At 38.7% G+C, this 19167-nt stretch overlaps 1 protein-coding gene across 3 annotated transcripts in view; it reads right to left on the bottom strand.

Moving 5' to 3' along the window:
- Positions 1 to 19167, bottom strand: part of CDK8 (cyclin dependent kinase 8) — a 68749-nt gene that overhangs the window by 36762 nt on the left and 12820 nt on the right. For all 3 annotated transcript variants that reach the window (XM_036404140.2, XM_036404139.2, XM_036404138.1), the window contains exons 2-3: positions 12028 to 12103; positions 1050 to 1160 (exon numbers count right to left, since the gene is read on the bottom strand). In XM_036404140.2, the coding sequence (XP_036260033.1) occupies positions 1050 to 1160; positions 12028 to 12103 (187 nt within the window). The remainder of the gene's footprint in view (positions 1 to 1049; positions 1161 to 12027; positions 12104 to 19167) is intronic.

The following is a 19167-nucleotide window of genomic DNA, read 5'->3' on the forward strand; positions in this document are numbered from 1 at the left end:
CAGAACTTCCAAGACATTTAACAGTAAGAAAACATCTTTCATTTAGCTTAGCAGAAAGAAAACTGACACACTAGTTCTTAGGCAAACCAAATGATTCCAAACTATAAGGAAAACCATTTTTAAAAGAAATTATTTTGTTTTGATTTTTACTAAGTGACAGGCTGACAAAAAAACAACTCATGATTCAGTGTGCAATTCTCACATGTACACATTCATAAAAATTTTCCCTCATTACAAATTGTTTCTGTTGCACCCTTTGGTATGAATCTTAGCATCTTTTGAGGTTAGCATTTGTAGCATTGAGAGCAATCCTCCTTATGTATGTCATCATTAATTTGAGGCACACCCACCTTTTTTCAGGGAAGTCACAGCTGCATGGTATTTTTCATTTTACCATGCTATTTTATTTAAGTATTCCAAACAGATATTAAGCTTACAAATATTGAGTTAACAGAGGAATTCAGTTTGTATCTTAAAACAAATTTACTTTGCCTCCAACAGGTTTATATTTTAAAGCTGTATCTTGCAATTAGGAATAAATAGCTTTCGTCCCAAATACAAGGAATTTCTGCAGAGTTGAGAAAAATTTTTCCCACTGAAATGTATGAATTAAATATACAGTGGCACTACTCTCATTTCATGTATTCATGGACAACAACCAATGCAACTAAAACTCTGATCTGTCCTATTGAAAAAAAAAAAAAGATTTTAAAAGGGAATTCACCTGCATAATCAATACATTTTCCTGCACCCTACTTTTGCTGTAATAGGGGTTTATATCTACATTTATTTAAGTAGACTTCTAGCTACTGAGAGCTGATTTCTGCAGATTTTTTGCAGTTTTTTATCTTCTTAAAGAGATCACAGGTTTAACTGTGTGGTGTGTTTACTTAACATTTTCCATCGCTTTTCCTTTAGTACTGGAAATGCTTCCAACAAACATGGAGTAAACAGCTATATTGTGCTTAAAACTTATGCATCTCCCCTGACACTGTCATTCTGCTGCAATTAAAACTCGAAGCCTGGTACCTACAAACAATTCACCTTACCCAGAGGTCATGCTCAGCGTAGTCAAAGAGAAGCCACACTTTCCTGTCAGCATGAGAAAGGAACACCTTTTGCAGAGAAATGACATTTGGATGCTTGAGCTCCCGCAGCAACTGCAAAAGAAAAAGTCCACAACAGTTATATACATACATCCAGAGGTGGTATACTTAGAACACAAACAAGAGAAGCTGAAATCTGCAAGCCACAGAAAAACACTTTTTTTAATGAAAGAACCAGTCATTACTTTCAAACCAGAGCTGAAAGCAGGTCATAACCCCCTCAGGGCATTCATTTCCTACTCATTTTCTAAAAGCTCAACTCTATGTAAACCTCATTATTATCCAGGACCAAGATGACTCTGCAAACAGCCAGCTGTGGCATCTGCCCTTTAGCATAGGCTGTAATCTTCGACAGTCCTATTTGGGGTACCCTATTTTCTCCTCACTTCCAATTATCTGAAAAAGTTGCATTTTCATTGCAGTCAGTTGAGACTGAATGGGATGGCTGATGTAGAGCCTGCTAATGCAGTCAGCTAAACCAAGATGTGGTTTGTAAGGTGGACTCTGCTGATCTACAAGGTCACCACTCTCCACAGAGGAGGGTCCAGCTTCTGGACCACAACACAGACTACACCAGTTAGTACACCCACAAGACTACACCAGTTAGTACATTCACAGAAGCCACCCATAAAACAGCACCCAGTTCAAGAGAAAACTACTCTGGATGCATAAAGGCTGAAAGGTAAGCTGGTACAGAGCTCTTGAGCTGAAATAAACCAGAGTACTAACAGCAGAGACAGCCCTAGCAAAGGGACACACCTGGATCTTCTTTCAGCAGCAGTGAGCCATTAAACCAGATCAGCTGCTTCAGAAACTACAGTCTGAACCCCAGCAAAAGGAAAATTAGATGAGATACAGCACAACAACTGAATGCAGACAGCATCAGTCTATTTGAGGTCTACTGGTCATGTTACAATCATACTGTACTCATCCAATTGCTAAGAAAGAAAAAAAGCTTTAGCTAAGCAAAATGTGTTTGACTACCCAAGACTAGTCAAATTCCTGCCAGTTCAGTGTGCCAAAAATGATGACATTTCTCACTAAAAGGAATGGTTAGGGCTTTTAATTTTTTAAAAAAGTGCCAAGAGAAAGTTAAACTACTCTTTGAATACAGAATTTACTTCTGAGACAATCTATTTCCACTAAAATATAATTTTCCCACTACATAAAAGAAGAAACAAAAAAAAATCATTCTTTTCTATTTATACCTTTGTCATAAGTGTTAAAATTTTAGCTGCTACTGAGATAGTAAAGTGGAAGTATATATACATGTGCTTGTTTCCTTCTTTCCTATTTCATTTGAGACAGACTTGCATTATGACTCACTGACCAGTCTTCAGTGTGCCATTTCTTGGAAAAAAAGGACCTATAACCCACAGAAATTTTACCTCAAGTACAAGATCAAACAGGGAGATAGCGTAGAGAAGACAAAGCAGAAATAGAAATCAATGCAGAAGGCTGTAGAGTTTCAGCATGGTAAAACTCTAGGATTTGTAAAAGCACTACATCGAGGCACTTTAAGGCAGGATCTACAAGAAGTATGGAATTCTTTAAATGCCTGTAATTCCAAGAAAGAGTAAGATCAGTATGGGAAAAACCAAGAAATGCTTATTTGCACTTTTTTATCAATTACAGGTGGGGATCGCCTGTAGTAATTTAACCCCAGCCAGAAGCTAAACCCCACAGAGCCACTTGCTCACCTCTCTCAGTCAGACACTAATGGAAGAACAAAAATTCAAGAAAATTTGTGAGTAAGACAGTTTAGTAAGTGAAAGAAAGAGGAATTAAACACCACACCCACAACAAAAAACAACAGAAGCAATGCGAAGGTAATCATGTACAACTTCCCACAAGAGAACTGGTGCCCAGCCAGTCTCCATGCAAAGGGAGGAGGGGGCAGGAATGGGACACAGAGAAAGCCTGAACACTATAAGCAAAAGCACAGGCTTTGCACTGATAAGCCAAAGCACTGCTGGCTTATCAGCACTGCTCTAGTCACAAATTCAACACACTCCACCATACAAGCTGGTGTGGAGAAGATTAACTGCATGCAAGACAGGCACAGCACAGCATCAAAGACCAGTCTCTCAATGGTGAATGATGTTGCAGGGTTTAAGAATACACTGTGCCAGCCCTTAAAACAAAGTCATTTTTCTTTAATCAGCATAAATTCACATATTAAATTTATGCTAAAAAGTTTAATTAACTATACCAGAAGATTAAATGACAGTTCAGCAACTATGTGTCCATACAAAAATATTGTATTTCCTGTGACCTAATGGACACATCTGTACCAGATACAACAAAATATTCCTTGATGAAAGATGCAGATACTAGTCAGAGCTCTTAAAAATAATGTAATGTTCCCTTTTGTCTGCTCCCATTTTAAATCTCTCCTACTCCTTATTCCTGAGGTAGCAGCTATCACCTACCTAAAAAAATCCATCCTCTTCACATGAAATATGATTCAGCTTGGAGAACACACAGAAAACCTATCACCAAAGCTGGACACAAATATGAGAAACCTTTAAGTAATGCAGCAGAAGAGCTCCCTGCCTGTGTAGTGAAGTAACATAGATGGAATTCTCCCTTGTTTGTTCTAAGGTAGTCTTTGCAGACTTGAGATTGACAGCATTCTTTGCTTTTTTCCTCACCACTCCACCTTGATCATTCCCCTTCCTACCTTTTATTTTTCCTCTAAACATCCCAGCAATCCTCTCAACTACCCAAAATCCCCACTATCCTCCTAAAAATTCCACAGCAACCTGCTTTTCTTCTCATCAGTCCCAGCTGACACTCACTGTTCAAGAGCACTCCTGAGAAGTTCCTACTGCAGCCCATCACCATTGTGTTAGGAGTTCTGGCCTTTGCTACTGTCACTGGCAGCACCTCTTCCTGTTTGTGCATCTGTGCACTTAGTTTATCATTCTTGCTGGTTTCTGCCTCTGCCTTCTGTGTTGAATAACTGTTAAATCCACATTCTTTCAGTCTGCTTAAAAAACTGATGGGTTCAGTCAAAGCCAGCCAGCCACAACCCAGTAAACAGAAAGGCTAACATGTATCAGCAAATCCATCAGCATAAGGAAATGATTGCTGCAGTGCGACAGATGATTCCTGAATCACTGTCTTGGAAAGGTTGAAATGTTCACAGTGACAAATGCAAACACTGTCTCTGAAGTATCTGAAACAGCTCATGCAGATGATAATATATCACATGGGCTGCAAAGAGCATTTTCAGCAACCTCAGTCTCCATGAACCAGGCCTCTCTAGCCCATAAACCACATGCCTTCCCTACCAGATGACTTGACTTGTGTCCAGCAGCTGACAGAGTTCAAACAAAGACAGTTCAGACAAAGCAGACTGCAAGAAACATGCTTTGACTATCACTATGATGCCTCCTAATGATAAAGGGTATTTTTTGGCCTAATGACTGTCATCTAACTACTTCTGTCTATCCTAGCTCAGTTCTGTAGAACACAAAAAGAAAGCAGACAAAAATGATGTGTTTGGCTCTCAGTAAATTGCCTTCCTTTTTATTTGCATAACATATGATGATTCAAATCTATTTCCTCAGCCAGAAAGGTTTCTCTTATATTAGTTAGACTGGGTACCCCCTTATAAAGAAGGACATCCAACAGACCTTCAAAGAACTAGAAAATCAGCAAATGACAAAGATGCCAATAACATCAGTTTTGGAAGCCCATGTTTGCCCCTGGCTGGTCCTACCCTTGTTTTCATACTGTTCAAGATCCAGCAAGGGAAACAGCATCCCTTTGTGCAGGTCCTGGGCTCAAACTAAGGTCCCTCCACCTCCCTCTTGAAATGAAGAAATACTCATTCCACATAGCCACGGGTCAGCTGAGAGACAGTAAATCAAAGTGTCCCAATGATGCATAAAATTGTTAAATTGCTTCAGGAACAAGGAGAAAGTGAAGTAAAACAGGATGATATTAAATAATCAACAGCAGCAGTAAGGAAACCAGGAAAACTGCAGCATGACTAAGACCAATCTTTTCTTGCACTAACAACAATTATCTTTCACGTAAAATATGAGCTGAAGCCAGCACAATTTTTATGAACATGACCTGCTTCCTCTGGTGATATTCCTAAATTTCCTGTGAAGCTCTCCACGACTGCAACAATTCTCACAAGCCAAGACAAAGCCCTCTTCACGTAAGTGAGGATTTCTAGCTCTGCTGCAAGTGGCATTTCACCCCTGCTCTTGACACTTGCTAACCTTTGTGGTCCACAGGGAATGTTAACCTGCAAATGCAGCCTTGCACTACTACCATGCTGACTTCCATAATACAAGTCGCACTGGGGAGGTTAAGATCAGTTATCAGGAAAAATTACTTCACCAAAATGCTTGTCAAGGACTGGAACAGGATGCCTAGGAAAGTGGCTGCACTACCATCCCTGGAGGTATTTGAAAGACATGCAGATGTGTTGTGCTGAGGGACATGGTTTAGTGCTGGACTTGGCAGTGCTGGGTTAGTGGCTGGACTTGATACAGGTCTTTCCAAACCTAAATGATTCCAAAATCCATTAACAGAGCACAGTTGCTAGAGCAGTTTGCCAGGTAACCCAGCCCAGGAGTCTCCCCTCTGTCAGGACATCAGCTATCTTAGAAAAAGCAGCTTCTTGCTCTGACCGCCTTCTTTGAGTGCCATGCAGCACCTCTTCCAAGCCCTAGGACAGTCAGAAAACTGGCTACACACAAAACCATTGGCAGTATCAACCAAACACTCATTTAAACAAAAGTCACTGTTGCATTACATGGCTAGTTTGATAGCATAAATTCCAACTCTAATTGTCATCTCATGCTTCAAAAAGGTTCTCATCAGTTTCACCAAGGGATCCAAAAACAAACATCATACATTAAGTCATGCCATGGCCTTGAAATGCAAAAATGGGCAAGCAGGGCCTTGGAACACAAAGCAGACTGCAGTTGATGCAGAAAGGCAACTTTCAGACTGGAAAGAGAAATGACAAATTTTACTCATCCTGTAACAAGTAAGGTGCCAGTGGAATTACTGCTACAACAGATGAGTATAGACAGCAATAAGCCATTACCTGAAACATTATGTGTAATTCTGACCCATTCAGGGAAGATTAAATCCAACTGCAACAGGACAAAGAAAGCCTAAGCCTACACCCAGAGGAAGGGAGAGCCTACTGCTCAAAGAAAAGCAGCAAGCCAAGACAAAATGCTAATAGCCTGCTGAAACAAAGCAGAGAAGAAACAGTCTCTATCTCTCTCTTTAAAATGAGAGCAGAAGAGAAGAGCTATTTTAACTAACAATATTATGATAAGTACAAATGGGTACAAATTAGTCATGATTAATTTTGGCTTAAAGGCTGAATAATGTTCACAGACTCATTACTAGAATGAGACTCAGAAACTGCCTTCAGAGATCTCTTTTCCTTACAAGTTTAACTTGTAGCTTGCTAAATTTTTAAGTACCCTTTGCTTTTCTGCACGAGCAGGAGTAGAATATGACTTGAGAGATGTCACCAATTCTAAGCCACAAACACTTGTAAAAACTTTCAAATCACTATTCTTAGTTTCCTATGAAACAGTGGAGCTCGACTCAAGTGCTTTAAACTTGTTATATAACAACCAATCCCCAAATTTTATTATACAACGGCTCAAATCCCAGGCTGGCTTAGCTGCTCTGCATCAGACTCAAGATCTGTTTGCTTCACTGTAAATACAATTTTAGTTTATATTCTCACAAGTCAGACATTCCACAGTACTAAAAAAGAACAGAGTACCTGCTAAAAGTACATGCTGTTTTCCTTCCAGAAGTGTTCAAATAAAAGCTTACAAAGGCATTGTAACAAAGTTATAATACTGCTCACCCTAAGAATTTATTATGAAGCTGACAACACATTTTTGAAGCTCCAGTTCTTCAGACAAAGCAACAATTTCAAAAAAAGATGTATATTTTCTTCTTTTGATATTTTTAAACTCCTAAATGTGCAAAAAAGAAGCCTGACAACACAAAATGTCCAGTGAAAAAAAAACCCCATATTTCTTTTTATCTTTCACAGTTTCTAAAATAAGTGAGTCTTATGTGATGTCACATGCAAGTCAATATTTATTAGCACCTTCTAATTCCAAACACATCTGAAGTATTAAAAGAAGTGTTACTAAATGTTCTCTCAAAGTAAGGAGGTGGGAGAAGAACCCAGATGAGACAGACACTGGATGTCAAGCTTCAACAAATTCTGCTGTTCACAGAAAACATGATTCCTAAGGATTCTAATTACAACATTTAGTCATCATCTTTGTTCCACTGTCACAGAACTAAAAACAGTGCTACACTCCCTTCACACAAAAGCTCTCAAGAATCTGTCCTCAGATCAGTAATGTAGCTGGGTAAGAACTCAGTCAGAACTGATATTTTACATACCATGTTAGTATTAAACTAAAGCATTTGAGAATCATTAAACATGCCAAAAAGAGTAAAATTAGACATCCGTCTTCCTCAGTACTTTGTCACCTTTCACTACATGCAAAGATTGCCAGGAAACCATAACATGCCCCCAGACATGAGGAGGGTTTGGTCTTTCTCATGGGAAACTGCTTTCACTGTTAGTGTGGAAGGGACATGACAACACCCATAACCTGAGGAACCTACACCAAACTATGGTTCATTGCCACACAGCTGGTTCAGGATCTCTTCAGGCAAGCTCATTGTTTGTTCCTTAACAGGGGAAGGTGTTGAAGAGGGTAAATCCTGGTGTCACCCAGTTTTGGCTTCTGCCTCATTGAGTCTCTCTGGCTGCTGCAGGCTGCAGAGACCACAGTCATCCTCAGACTGGCTGTGAAAGAGCCTTTACAGCCTTCTTCCATCCCTTCCACTGGCAGAGGGAAGAGAGACCTGATAATCAATGGTGAGACACTGTCATCACCCAGGGCACGGAAGGCCCAGTGTGTGAGAAGGACCAGTTACTCTCTAGAGGAGCCTCCTCCACCAAGGTCAACTCAGGTAAAGACCACTCACCACGAGCAGCTCCCTTCTCCCTTGCCATGGGGGCTGAGCCTGCTGCTGTGCCTCTGTGTCTCCCTCTGCCACCCTCCAGCCCAGGTGAAAGCCATGGGGACAGTGCAGATGCAGAGATGAGCAGGCCTGCTGCAGAGGCTCTCCCTTTCACAGGAGTTCTGTTAAGTAAGAGCACATCCAAAGGACGGTTCAACTCTGCTTGCTCACTCCACAAAACTGCTCTTTTGCCCTTTGGTAAAGATGAACGTCCTACAGTCACACTATTGCTAGATCCAACACAGAGGACATCATCTTTTGTGATAACAGCCTGCACTTGTTACAACAGGAAACATAAAATCCTAGGAATGCCTCCAAGGCAGACCTAAAGAGCAAAAACAACCAGAGAAGCCAGCTGCTTATTGTTCTGTAGTTTTCTGTTCCATCCCTGGCAGCCTCAAGGCTGTTTTAACTCACACAAACTGGATATGGTGTTTAAAGGACACAACTCAGGCAGGAGACAGCCAGAGCACAGCACTGTCCACCTCAGATCTGCACTGTCACTTTCACCATTTCCATCACTGAAAGCATCTCCTATGACACCCAGCAACTTCCTCTTCAGAGCCAAGACAAAAATTAATGCTATCAGGTACTTCTGTTGACCTAACCAGGCACCAATAAACAAATTACATGGAAAACTGGTAAAAAGAAAAAAACAACAAAAAAAAAAACCCAAAACCTTCATAGCTCCCTCAACTAAACAAAACAAAAATCCCAAACAAAACCTAAGCCTAAGCCAAGTCCTTGCTAGCCAAAGGAAGCATATGCAAGCAAAGTACTTGCAAACCTGCTAAAACTGAATGAAAAAAACTAATCAACATAACACATTTCAGCAAGCGACTTGGTTGCTTCAAAAGCTAGGACTTCTACATAGGAAACTGTCCAAGCCAAAATCCTGAAGCTCTATTTAGAGCCTGGTTAACTACTTCAGCTTTCTACAGCCTTGAAGAATTCTCCTGCTTTGCGAACTGTGAAATAGCATTTGCTGCACTATTCCAGGTGGATAGACTTTAATGACTTTCTTCCACGTGATTAAATCAGAAGACGAGGAATCAATCATTTGGGCTTGTACATTCTGCATATTTTTGTACAACTCTTCTCACCATTCGGTCTCTCTGCTCTCCCATCTACCACAAATTACGCTCATGGCATGCTGAACATGCAGTTTTTAGTGCCTGCTTAAATCCTCAGAAGTGAAATTGCAGATCACAAAACAGATACCCAGTATAGCAGGCAGTGCACAGATCTGCAGACAACAAGATATGAGCAGCCAAACATTCAGTTAAGGTTCTAAAAGAGGCAGGATTCACAAATGTTTACCATGGCGGATGAATGGGGCAAAGATAAGGAAAAATACAACTCTTCAACTAGCTTGATATGAAACATATTGATTCAATTAGCACAGTAACTGTTAACTCCACCAAGTAAACAGATGGTTGAAGAAAATCAAAGTTCAAATGATTGAAGAAAAAAACCCCAAACAAATCACTTATTTAAACTGAGTTATAGATTTAGCTCAGCCCATAACTGATTCAGACATCTGAAATCAGGTCTCTAACCCAGTTGAAACCTTTCCTGAAACTGATAAATTTCAATACTTACTTTATTTTTCTTACACCCTTCTCCAACTCAGATGTCTGCATCAAACAGATGTCTTAAAAGAATAAGTTATGGGCATTTTTAAATATAAAAGTTACTCAATACTCCAAACCTGAAGTTAGTCATCATAAGACAAAAGCCATGGCAGAGCTGTAAAAAGAAGAGCTTCTCTGCAATTTATATCAAACTACATTCTTCCTAGACTGTCACAGAGTAGAAGACATAAGCCTCAGCTCTCCAGAGAAACTGAAATGGATATGGCTCATATGCAAACCAAATCATCCTAGTTCCTCCTAACATCACCACGCTCTTAACGCATTGACGTTAATTTGGATAGTCCAGAACACACTGTAACAAAGTCTGGCATGCAGCCTTGACTTTTTAAGTACAACAACAAATAATTTTATTAGCTATTTGTACAGACGACAGGGTATAATACTGCTGGTTAACTCAGTAGCATATTCACATAATCAATATAAACAGTATGATTATTATCATCATCAATTTGATTCATTTCCATAGGAAGTTCATTTTGCTCCTTTTATAACATTAATTGATAGAAGGGTGGAAAAAATCTATTTAACAGAATTAAAATAACACCATTCCAGACGGAAAAAAATTCTCCTGTTCGCTTCAAACAGCAACATCAAAAGAATAGCAAGAAACCAATTCAAAGTGCATAGTGAATTATTAATTCAACTCCAGGAAAATTTAACCACATTATTACAAGTCAGAAGCCTGGAAGCATAACCAGAAGTAAAGTCAACTATAGCTCAAGAAATATTGCTTCAAGTTTCTCCTTCTATCCCTACACCTGCTTTTGGCTCCATGCCTCTCGTGCTCTCAATACCTGCTTTCTTGGCATCTTTGGTATTTGCACTGTGTTCCCTCCTTCCTTCACCAATCCTGTCACACATGGCCCTGAGTTGTACTGCTGTTCTCTTCCAAAGGCACATGCTGCAGCAGCTCAGAGCATGGAGAAAGCAATCCTGCTGCTTGCACCTTTTCCATCAATACTGGGGGACCTTGCTGCCCAAGAGGAATGAGGCCAAATCCTTGCTGCCTGTCAGCCAAGTTAATGATTCTCATAATGCACAGAAACTGAATTACAGTCATAGACAGAGCAGAGACACCTCCCCAAGACCAGCCAGGCTTCTCCTGCCAAGTTCAAGCAGCACAAACTCTTCAAATCTTTTTAGGTAAATCACTGCAGAAAGACAACAACTTATCCCAAATCCCGCTGAAATGGTAGCTGACATTTCCTAAAAGCATTCAGCCTGAGTCACAGTATTTGGAAAACTTGTGCCCAAGTGGCTGAAGGTAACAAAATTTAAGACCCTGTTTCCTGCTCCTTTAATTCAGAGTGGATGTCTACAATAGCAGAGGGCTCAGCTTTCACCATTGGACAAAAAGAGCATCTCGTAAAGATTACTCTTTGTGCTTCTTGTTCATCTCTGTGCAAGAACTAATGTTTTTGACATCACTAAGCCAACTGGAATTTGACTAAGTGGGAAAGCCTAGTACTCACTTCAGTCATAGAAAATTAAATTTAGGGTGAAGTTTTACACTCTTGAGGAATATGGGCGGAAAAGAAATTATTCCCTTCCCACACACACCCTAAATAAGTTAGCCACATTTCCTTTCAGTAAGCAACTTCATTTGAAGCATTTAAAGAACAACAAACCCAAGCAGCAGTAAAACATAAGAACATACAACAGGTAAGCTTCACAACATCGGGTTTTCCACAACTTCTTCCCAAGCTTCTCACAAACTATAACCAGACATTATTCACCAGTTTCTAAAGGCATGAAATATACAAATGTAAACCTGAAAAACTAAAGAAAATGTTTGAACAGCATTCACAGCTGTATTACAGCCTCCAAGGCAACAACAGCCTCAGTTTATTCACCTAAATAGAAGTTAAAATGTTTTTATCATTGTAAACCAGTAAGAACTAATTTCCTTAGAAAGAGAACTGAATACTAAAAGTCAGACCAAATGTGACTTTTAAATCACTAACGCCAATCGTGTTTTTAAACTGCTGCATTTAAATATAATCTGCCCTGAGGCAGGCAGTTGCAACTCAAAAACAATCAGTTTCAGACAGCATACATGACAGGTACATAAAATCTCCCATGACATTTGTACTTACTTTATACCCCTATGATAAAAATACAGCATCCACAGTAAAATAACAAGACTGAGCAGAAAAAATCCAGTATTCATGCAAATTAATAATTTTAGTAAGTTTGCAAGTAAAACAACTGTTACTTACTGCTATTTCTCTGCATGCAGACATGGAAATTCCAGTACCTTCTATCTGTTTTAAAGCGTAATCTTTATCATCTTTTCTGTGAAGAGAAAAAGAAATTTGTTTTGTTTTTTTTTTTTAATTGCACCATAAATTCAAAGTGAGCTGTTCAGTACCATTCAGACATCAGTTTCTACTTAATGCAAATTATGCATCTTATTTTCTTTTCATTCTTTATTAGTTAAATGCCTGGATATCCAGCTAAACTGTAAGCAAACCACAACACTCTGATAAAGTTAAATAATAAGTTTGCTCTCATTAGATTGACATCACTTAAAAACTTGTTTTTCTAAATGCAATGATTAACACTTCCATTTCTTCCTTCTCTTATCAAAAAGAAAACACAGCAAACAATTAGCACTAGAAATAAGCCTAGCTGGGGCTTTATCTCACATAAATGTATTACTCTAGGACACAGTAAGTCTCGCCCATATTTTAATGAATTCTTGACCAGCCCAGAACTAATATCACATTAAAGGACCTTTTCTTTCTCCAAGGTACCAAACTGCAATTGAAACTGCCAAGATTAATTAAAATCTCCACCAGATGTTAGAGCAATGTGAAGAATCCAGAAGTGGATTCCAGTGGAAGGTGTCCCTGTCCCTGACAGGGGAGCTAGAACTGGATGATCCTGAAGGCCCCTGCCAATCCAAACCATTTTATGAGTCTGTGACAAAGTTTGCTTAGGTTCAAATGTATATAACACTCCTAAAAGCAATACTGTGACCTTTCTGTACTTCAACCAGTATATACCTTAGAGTCACTTACTGAAAATGCAAGCCTGTTAGTAACTCCAACTACCAAAAGCAAAATCAGGAAGAGATAGAATTTAGTATCTTCTTTTGCTGCAGTTTTTCTCATTCTCAGCCTCAAAGACTCAAAATTTTTAAGAGCTGGAGTGCTTGTCATTCCCACTTCTGGGCAGGCATCCACAGTGCTCCTGGGGGGCATGACACTTAACAGCATTGCTTCAATATTTAGAGTACTTTTATAGCCTCAAACCTCCAAGTTACATAAGAAGCCTTATTCATTTTTAATGACTCCAGCTTTCACAGCCATGAAGAGCCATCCTAAAAAAATGAAATTCAACCATCCTTAAGGCACATAAAACTAAGCTGTAGATAAGGACTGAGAACCAATCTACTTGTTTCTTCCAGTTCTCACCATTTGTAAAACTTTGAATTGCTTTATTCCTACCTAAAGCACACACTTTTCCCTATTAATCACCACCTAGGGAATGGAGAAAAAAGTGAAATTAACGGGCAATATCTGAACACAGATAATGAGGAGAATGAACTAACAGCAAGCAGACAAGAGAAGACTTCAGTAAGGGGCCAATTACATGGATGCAGTGAGATAAAAGACAAGAAAATACACAGCATTTGACACAAAAAAAAAGAAAAAAAAGAAGAGGGAAGGCAACGATAGAAGCATTAAGAAGCTTCCATGTAATAAACCCCTAAAATTTCCTGCCTGGAAAAGAAAGAGACAATGCTGAGCACAAAGTCTTGTGGCCAAAACAAGGTGTTACACAATGCCCCAGAGTACATACCTCTACACAACTCAGAGGAAAACAAGCTGCATGAAGCCATTATGATACTAAGCACAAAACTCAACTGTGCAACTCATGATGTAAGATTATTACAGGGATCAAAAGCATAAACAGATTTAAGATCAAATTACACAATTTGATCTTTTGATGATCTTTGGTAATTTGATTTTAAGATTAAATTAACGCAAACTCATGGTGGATAAGGAAGTTATGGACCACTCCACAAGCAGCTTCTGAATATAACCCCAAGCTGCTTTACAGCACAGAGATTTCGAATGCTGCTGATAGAAAGAGGGGGAAATTTTCACAGCTAAAAATTGTTTTATCCTCTACCCGCCTTAGCAAGCAATGGCTATCCAGCTGTCACTCAACAGAAATATGAAGCAGAACAAATTGGACTATAGGTTATTCTCACTGCCCTACATGTTTATCTACTTCATTTTGAGGTGTTTGGAGAGATCTCTATTTCAAGAGAAGCACTTCCACACAGTTGCTGTTACATGCATTACCACCACTGTCAGGACAGGGAGCAAAGTGGGACGGACTAAAGGTTCTTCTCATTGCCCTGTTGCTCATCTGCTTAGATTTCAAGGTCTTTGAAGGACAAGTCAGTGTTAACATGAGGTTAACATGAGGTTATGAGGTACCATAAATCTAGCCATATTACAACAATGAAGCCTGCCATACACTTAAGATGGTACAACTACTTTTAATTGGTCAAATTTCTGCCAAATTAAATCTGGACTAAAATTCTCCATACCAGATGGCAGACCTTCTCTAGGAATTTTTAGGGGGAAAAACCCTCAGCTGTTTCCTAGAACAAAACTGGAAGAACACTCTTTCAGCTGTGTATGTTAACTCTTTTACAATCAGGGCTTTAACGCTGAAATTCAACAGGGTGGCTCAAAGAACACACCATTTGGTCTCCTCAAAGCAATCAATGAAGTCCTTGAAAAAATTAATCTTCTCATTTAAAGGCCATTTTAAGAGCTGAAATCAAAAGCTTCAAAGCCCAATCTTGCTCTGCCCTCACAGTGACCCAGGGCTGTGGGGAATGAACTGTTGTTCCCTTGCTTTGCTCTGCCCAGCTGCTGCATGTGGGAACCCAGACCAAGTGACCTCTGCTGGGTCCTCAGCCTACCCATGCAGTCTAGAAGAAATATAAGCATGGCAAAAAGAAGGAAAATAAATTAAGTTCAGTTCACATTTTTTAGCACCATGCTGCACTCCACTCCAGAATGAGGAAAAAAATAACCAAAGACTTCTAAGACTTAAATTCTCTGAATTGTGCTGGTGCAGTTGAGATACAAAGCAATAAACCAATTCCTAACCCACTCCTAACATGTTCTACTCTGAGGCTGCTAAAATACCATGATTACCCAACTAAACCCAATACCAGCTTTTCTATTTACAAGAGTAGGAATATCCTACTTTTACTTTTAAGCCAAGTGATATTTTTATTGAAAAACTTAGTGTAATTCTTTGAGAGCAAAGGAAATTGGGGGAATACTTTTTAAAGGGAGCGGTAAGAGTCTGCAGGAGTGCCAAACACCATGACCAAGCTTATTTTACAAAAGTTAAAAAAATATTTTGCCAATAGTCTGTTTAGAATCATAATGCAGCCCAAGGCTTCTCCATGATTTTGGGACATGGGCAATTTCCTTCTCTGAAAATAAAGAGATGTTTGAAGATAAAGAGACATTCAAAGACAAAACAGGAAAAAAAAAAGCAGTAAGTAAAAAGAAAAAAAGTTGAAAGAAGTCCCATTTATAAACATCTTCCACAGCCAACTGTGAGTAACAAAATGGGCCACTTAGCAGGCTGTACTTTAAGGGCACAATAAGACTCAATTCAACTGAATTTCTTCCTTCTAACAGAGAGCTCATGTTGGGAAAAATCTGTTTTCTTTCCCTGTTGCCTAGAATTTAAACATTAAGTAACTTCAGAAGCTCCTCCACCTACCAGTAGGCTTAGAGAAGCTGGTCAATCTGCAAACTTATTTTCCTACCAATTTATTCTTACTTTCCTGCACTGAAATAGGTTGGTATCTTCAACTCTGTGGTGCTCCCCAGCAGTAACATGCAGCATGAGAGCAGCAAGAATAAGAAAACTCACTTTGTACACTGCTGCTGACAACAGCAGTACTTATTGTAGGAATGAGCAAACTACATAACCTTGTGGAAAATCCTCAGAGGGACAACACTAACATCAGAGGTGTAAACTTGAAAAAAAGGTTACCCTCAACACCACGTCCAACAGATTTTAATGACAACAGCAAAAAAAACCCTACTAAAGTACCATTAAAAAGTATAAAAGATGTTGCACCTAAAAAAAATCTGTACATAAGAAAGGAGGCCTATTACATAAAAGGCAGATTCTAAAAAAATGAATTGTTATTTCATCTCACATACCAAAAATGCTGTAGAAATGTATTGACATAACCCTACAATATACCCTTTATTCAGATCATAAGAACGGTTCAAAATTCATCTTAGTAATAAATATAGCAGAATAAAGTACCAAAGTCTTTAAATCAGGGATGATCATGGTAAATTCATGTTACAGTTAAAAATCTCAAATTCAAAATTAACTGGTCACAATGTAGGATTAGTTGTGTCTACATCTCCTAAAGAAGGAGATGTAAATCTGACTGCAGTTAAACATGTGAAGGAAATAGCCACTTGAGTTTTCAACTACCAAAGGGAACTATAAATGCACTATCTCTTCTACAGAAAACTAAGGAATCTCTTAACTGTTTATGACTCTTATTCCCTAAAAATATAAAAAAACCTGATAATGAAAAATAAGCCTACTAATAAAACATGTGTAGTTTTTTTTTTTTTTAATTTCTACATGTTAAATTATGAAAATCAAACACAACAGCAAAGTATAACATTTAGGAGACTTGGAATTTTCATTTTGTGGCATCATTCCCTATCTCTTCTCCCAAGTCACACCAGTGGAAATTTTTGGTTTTGTTTTTAAATAAATTAGAATCCCCCTAGTCATACAAGAGATGCAATGAAGTTTACAGGAAGCAGTAATTCAGTTCCTGGGAAGTGTATAAATGCACAAATGCAGTTTTTGAAAGATTTAATCCTTTTATACTAAATGCCCCTAATACAACCACAGCAAACACTTAAATACAAACCATAAGAAGACATAATTTTCTAGAAAGCACAGCAAGATGAGGACAGACTTGGTACCCACTCAAATGATGACTTGCAAAAATAGATTTATCTATTTCCCACAGCTATTATCAACACCACATCTGTGCACTAAATAATCTTGTCAGAATAAGTTATTTATACCAGTAGTTCTAATTGTTTTGCATTTTGTACCTATTAACTACCATCCCAGTGTGTTGGAGAACCAAGGGGCAAAGAACACAAGAGGCTCAGGTTCTCAGTGCCTTCTTGGCATCGGTTTTCACATCACAATACACTTTCACAACTACACATTCTCAACACTGGTGGCACAGTCCTGGTGAAAGGAAGTAGAGGAAAACCAAATTAGGGACAATGTCAACAAACTGGAGACACTCGAGTCCACGGGACCAGGTGGGCTGCATTTAAGGGTGCTGGCAAATGTCATTGCAAAGCCACTCTGTCATTTGCAAAAGGTCACACTGCACACTGGCAGATTCCTGATCATTGGAAAAGGGCAAATATCGGGACCTCTCTGAGAAGGGAAAAAGGGCAAATATCACTGACCTCTCTGGTTCAGTGATATTATAGGCCAACCAGCCGAATCTCAGTCTACAAAAAGGTTACGCAGCAAACCCTCCTTGGAAACTTTAAGGAAAGCAGACGACTGGGAACAACTAGCAAGGATTTTCCAATGATAAGTTGTGTCTCATCAACGTGAGTGTCCCATACAATGAGAGGACAGTGAAAAAGCACGGGATGTTACCTTGACCTTAGCAAAGCTTGCGACATGATCTCATCATACATGCAGGGCCAAATGAGAGAGCCTGGACGGCACGCAGCTGCATGGGGCTGAGCTGCTGAGGTTAATCCTCAACAAGCACATAAACTGCCTTTAAAACTGAAGAATGCAATAAAATTTAAATTTACATTGTCACAACAGCGGAGAATGAGAAATGTTGCAAATTGTAAAGACGTTTAAATGTATGGAACCCAGCAGTTATCACTGCATACATTTCAACGTACAATGCTGACCAGGTATAACTCTGCAGAATGAGATAGAACAGTTCTGTGAAGATAGAGGGTAACAGTCAAATAGCAAAAATTATGTGCATCAGCAGAAAATAAATTGTACAGGAAAAAATGGATACTGGCTACTAGCTACTAGTAGCTGAGAAGTCACACTATAAGCACCTGAATTCCCAGAAACACATTTAGGTCAAAACTTTTGTCACGCTAATTAGCACACACAGTAAATCTCATCACTGACCCTGTACCTTCAGGTAATCCTAAAATAAAGAACAAAATCCTATAAATCATTCTCTCAAAAATATCTGAGCTAACAATGATGCAATGACAACCACTTCATCTTCTTGTAATTTCCTTTTTACAAAACCTGCTGGTTTTCACATATCAAAATGTTTTCCAATTATGTTGACAAAAAGAACTGAAAAATACCAAGAAGTTTTGCACAATGGCTTGCTTTGAGTCAATGAGTTCCTGCTGAAACAACCCCTTTTTCATACACACACACTCCTGTCCTTTGCACTAGAGCCCAGGCACTCATTTCTGATGGAGATGAGCTTGTTCTGACCTTATTCAGAAAGGTATTTCCAGATTTTTCTCTGGTACACTTTCTGCCCCATTAGTACACTGAAGTGGCCTGCTGAGTGCTCAGATGAACACCAGACTTAGCTAAAAATGAAAAGCAGACACAGCAGAAGTACAGCAGTTCCTGTCCACATTTAAGATGATGTTAGATTAGCTTCTAACCAGTACTTTTTTTTTCCACATCAGCTGGATGCAGTACATTCACATTTGCCAGCTAAGTGCAGCACCCCCTGCAGAAGTAATTATGATCACTGGAAAAATTCACCATCGCTAAAGACACCTATTTTTCAAAATACGGAAACAATATAAACTAAAATTATGTTCTTCTCTTATAGAGGTTTAAGAAGGACTTGAAAGTTATTTTACTTTTACTGATGCTCTATGCATATTATGAATATAAATTCCCAAAAATTTATTATTCTAAAAAATACTTAATTTTACAAGAGTCATTCATGGGTTTTGTCTTGTGAGCACATTTCAGTTAAATTGGCTAAAGTAAGTTGGAAGAAATCAAATCAGAAGATAAATATTAGCTCAAATTACTGCTTCTTCATTTGACTGAACTTAAAAACATTTTGAAAAATGCAGTAGTTCTATAACATGCATTAAACCTACAGGAAACAGGTTAACATTATCTTCTCTATTATAAACTGTGTTCCACACAACCAAAGCATGACTATATTTAAAAGTTCAGATTTATTCAAGCCTGGAGTATTTAAAAGTATTTACAACCAGCTTAAAGTTTATCCCATCATAAATTCTAGCTTGTTCTTTTCAAGGAAGAAATCTGCCAAA

The sequence above is a fragment of the Molothrus ater genome, chromosome 2 (assembly GCF_012460135.2).
Source record: "Molothrus ater isolate BHLD 08-10-18 breed brown headed cowbird chromosome 2, BPBGC_Mater_1.1, whole genome shotgun sequence".
Taxonomy (NCBI): Eukaryota; Metazoa; Chordata; class Aves; order Passeriformes; family Icteridae; genus Molothrus; species Molothrus ater.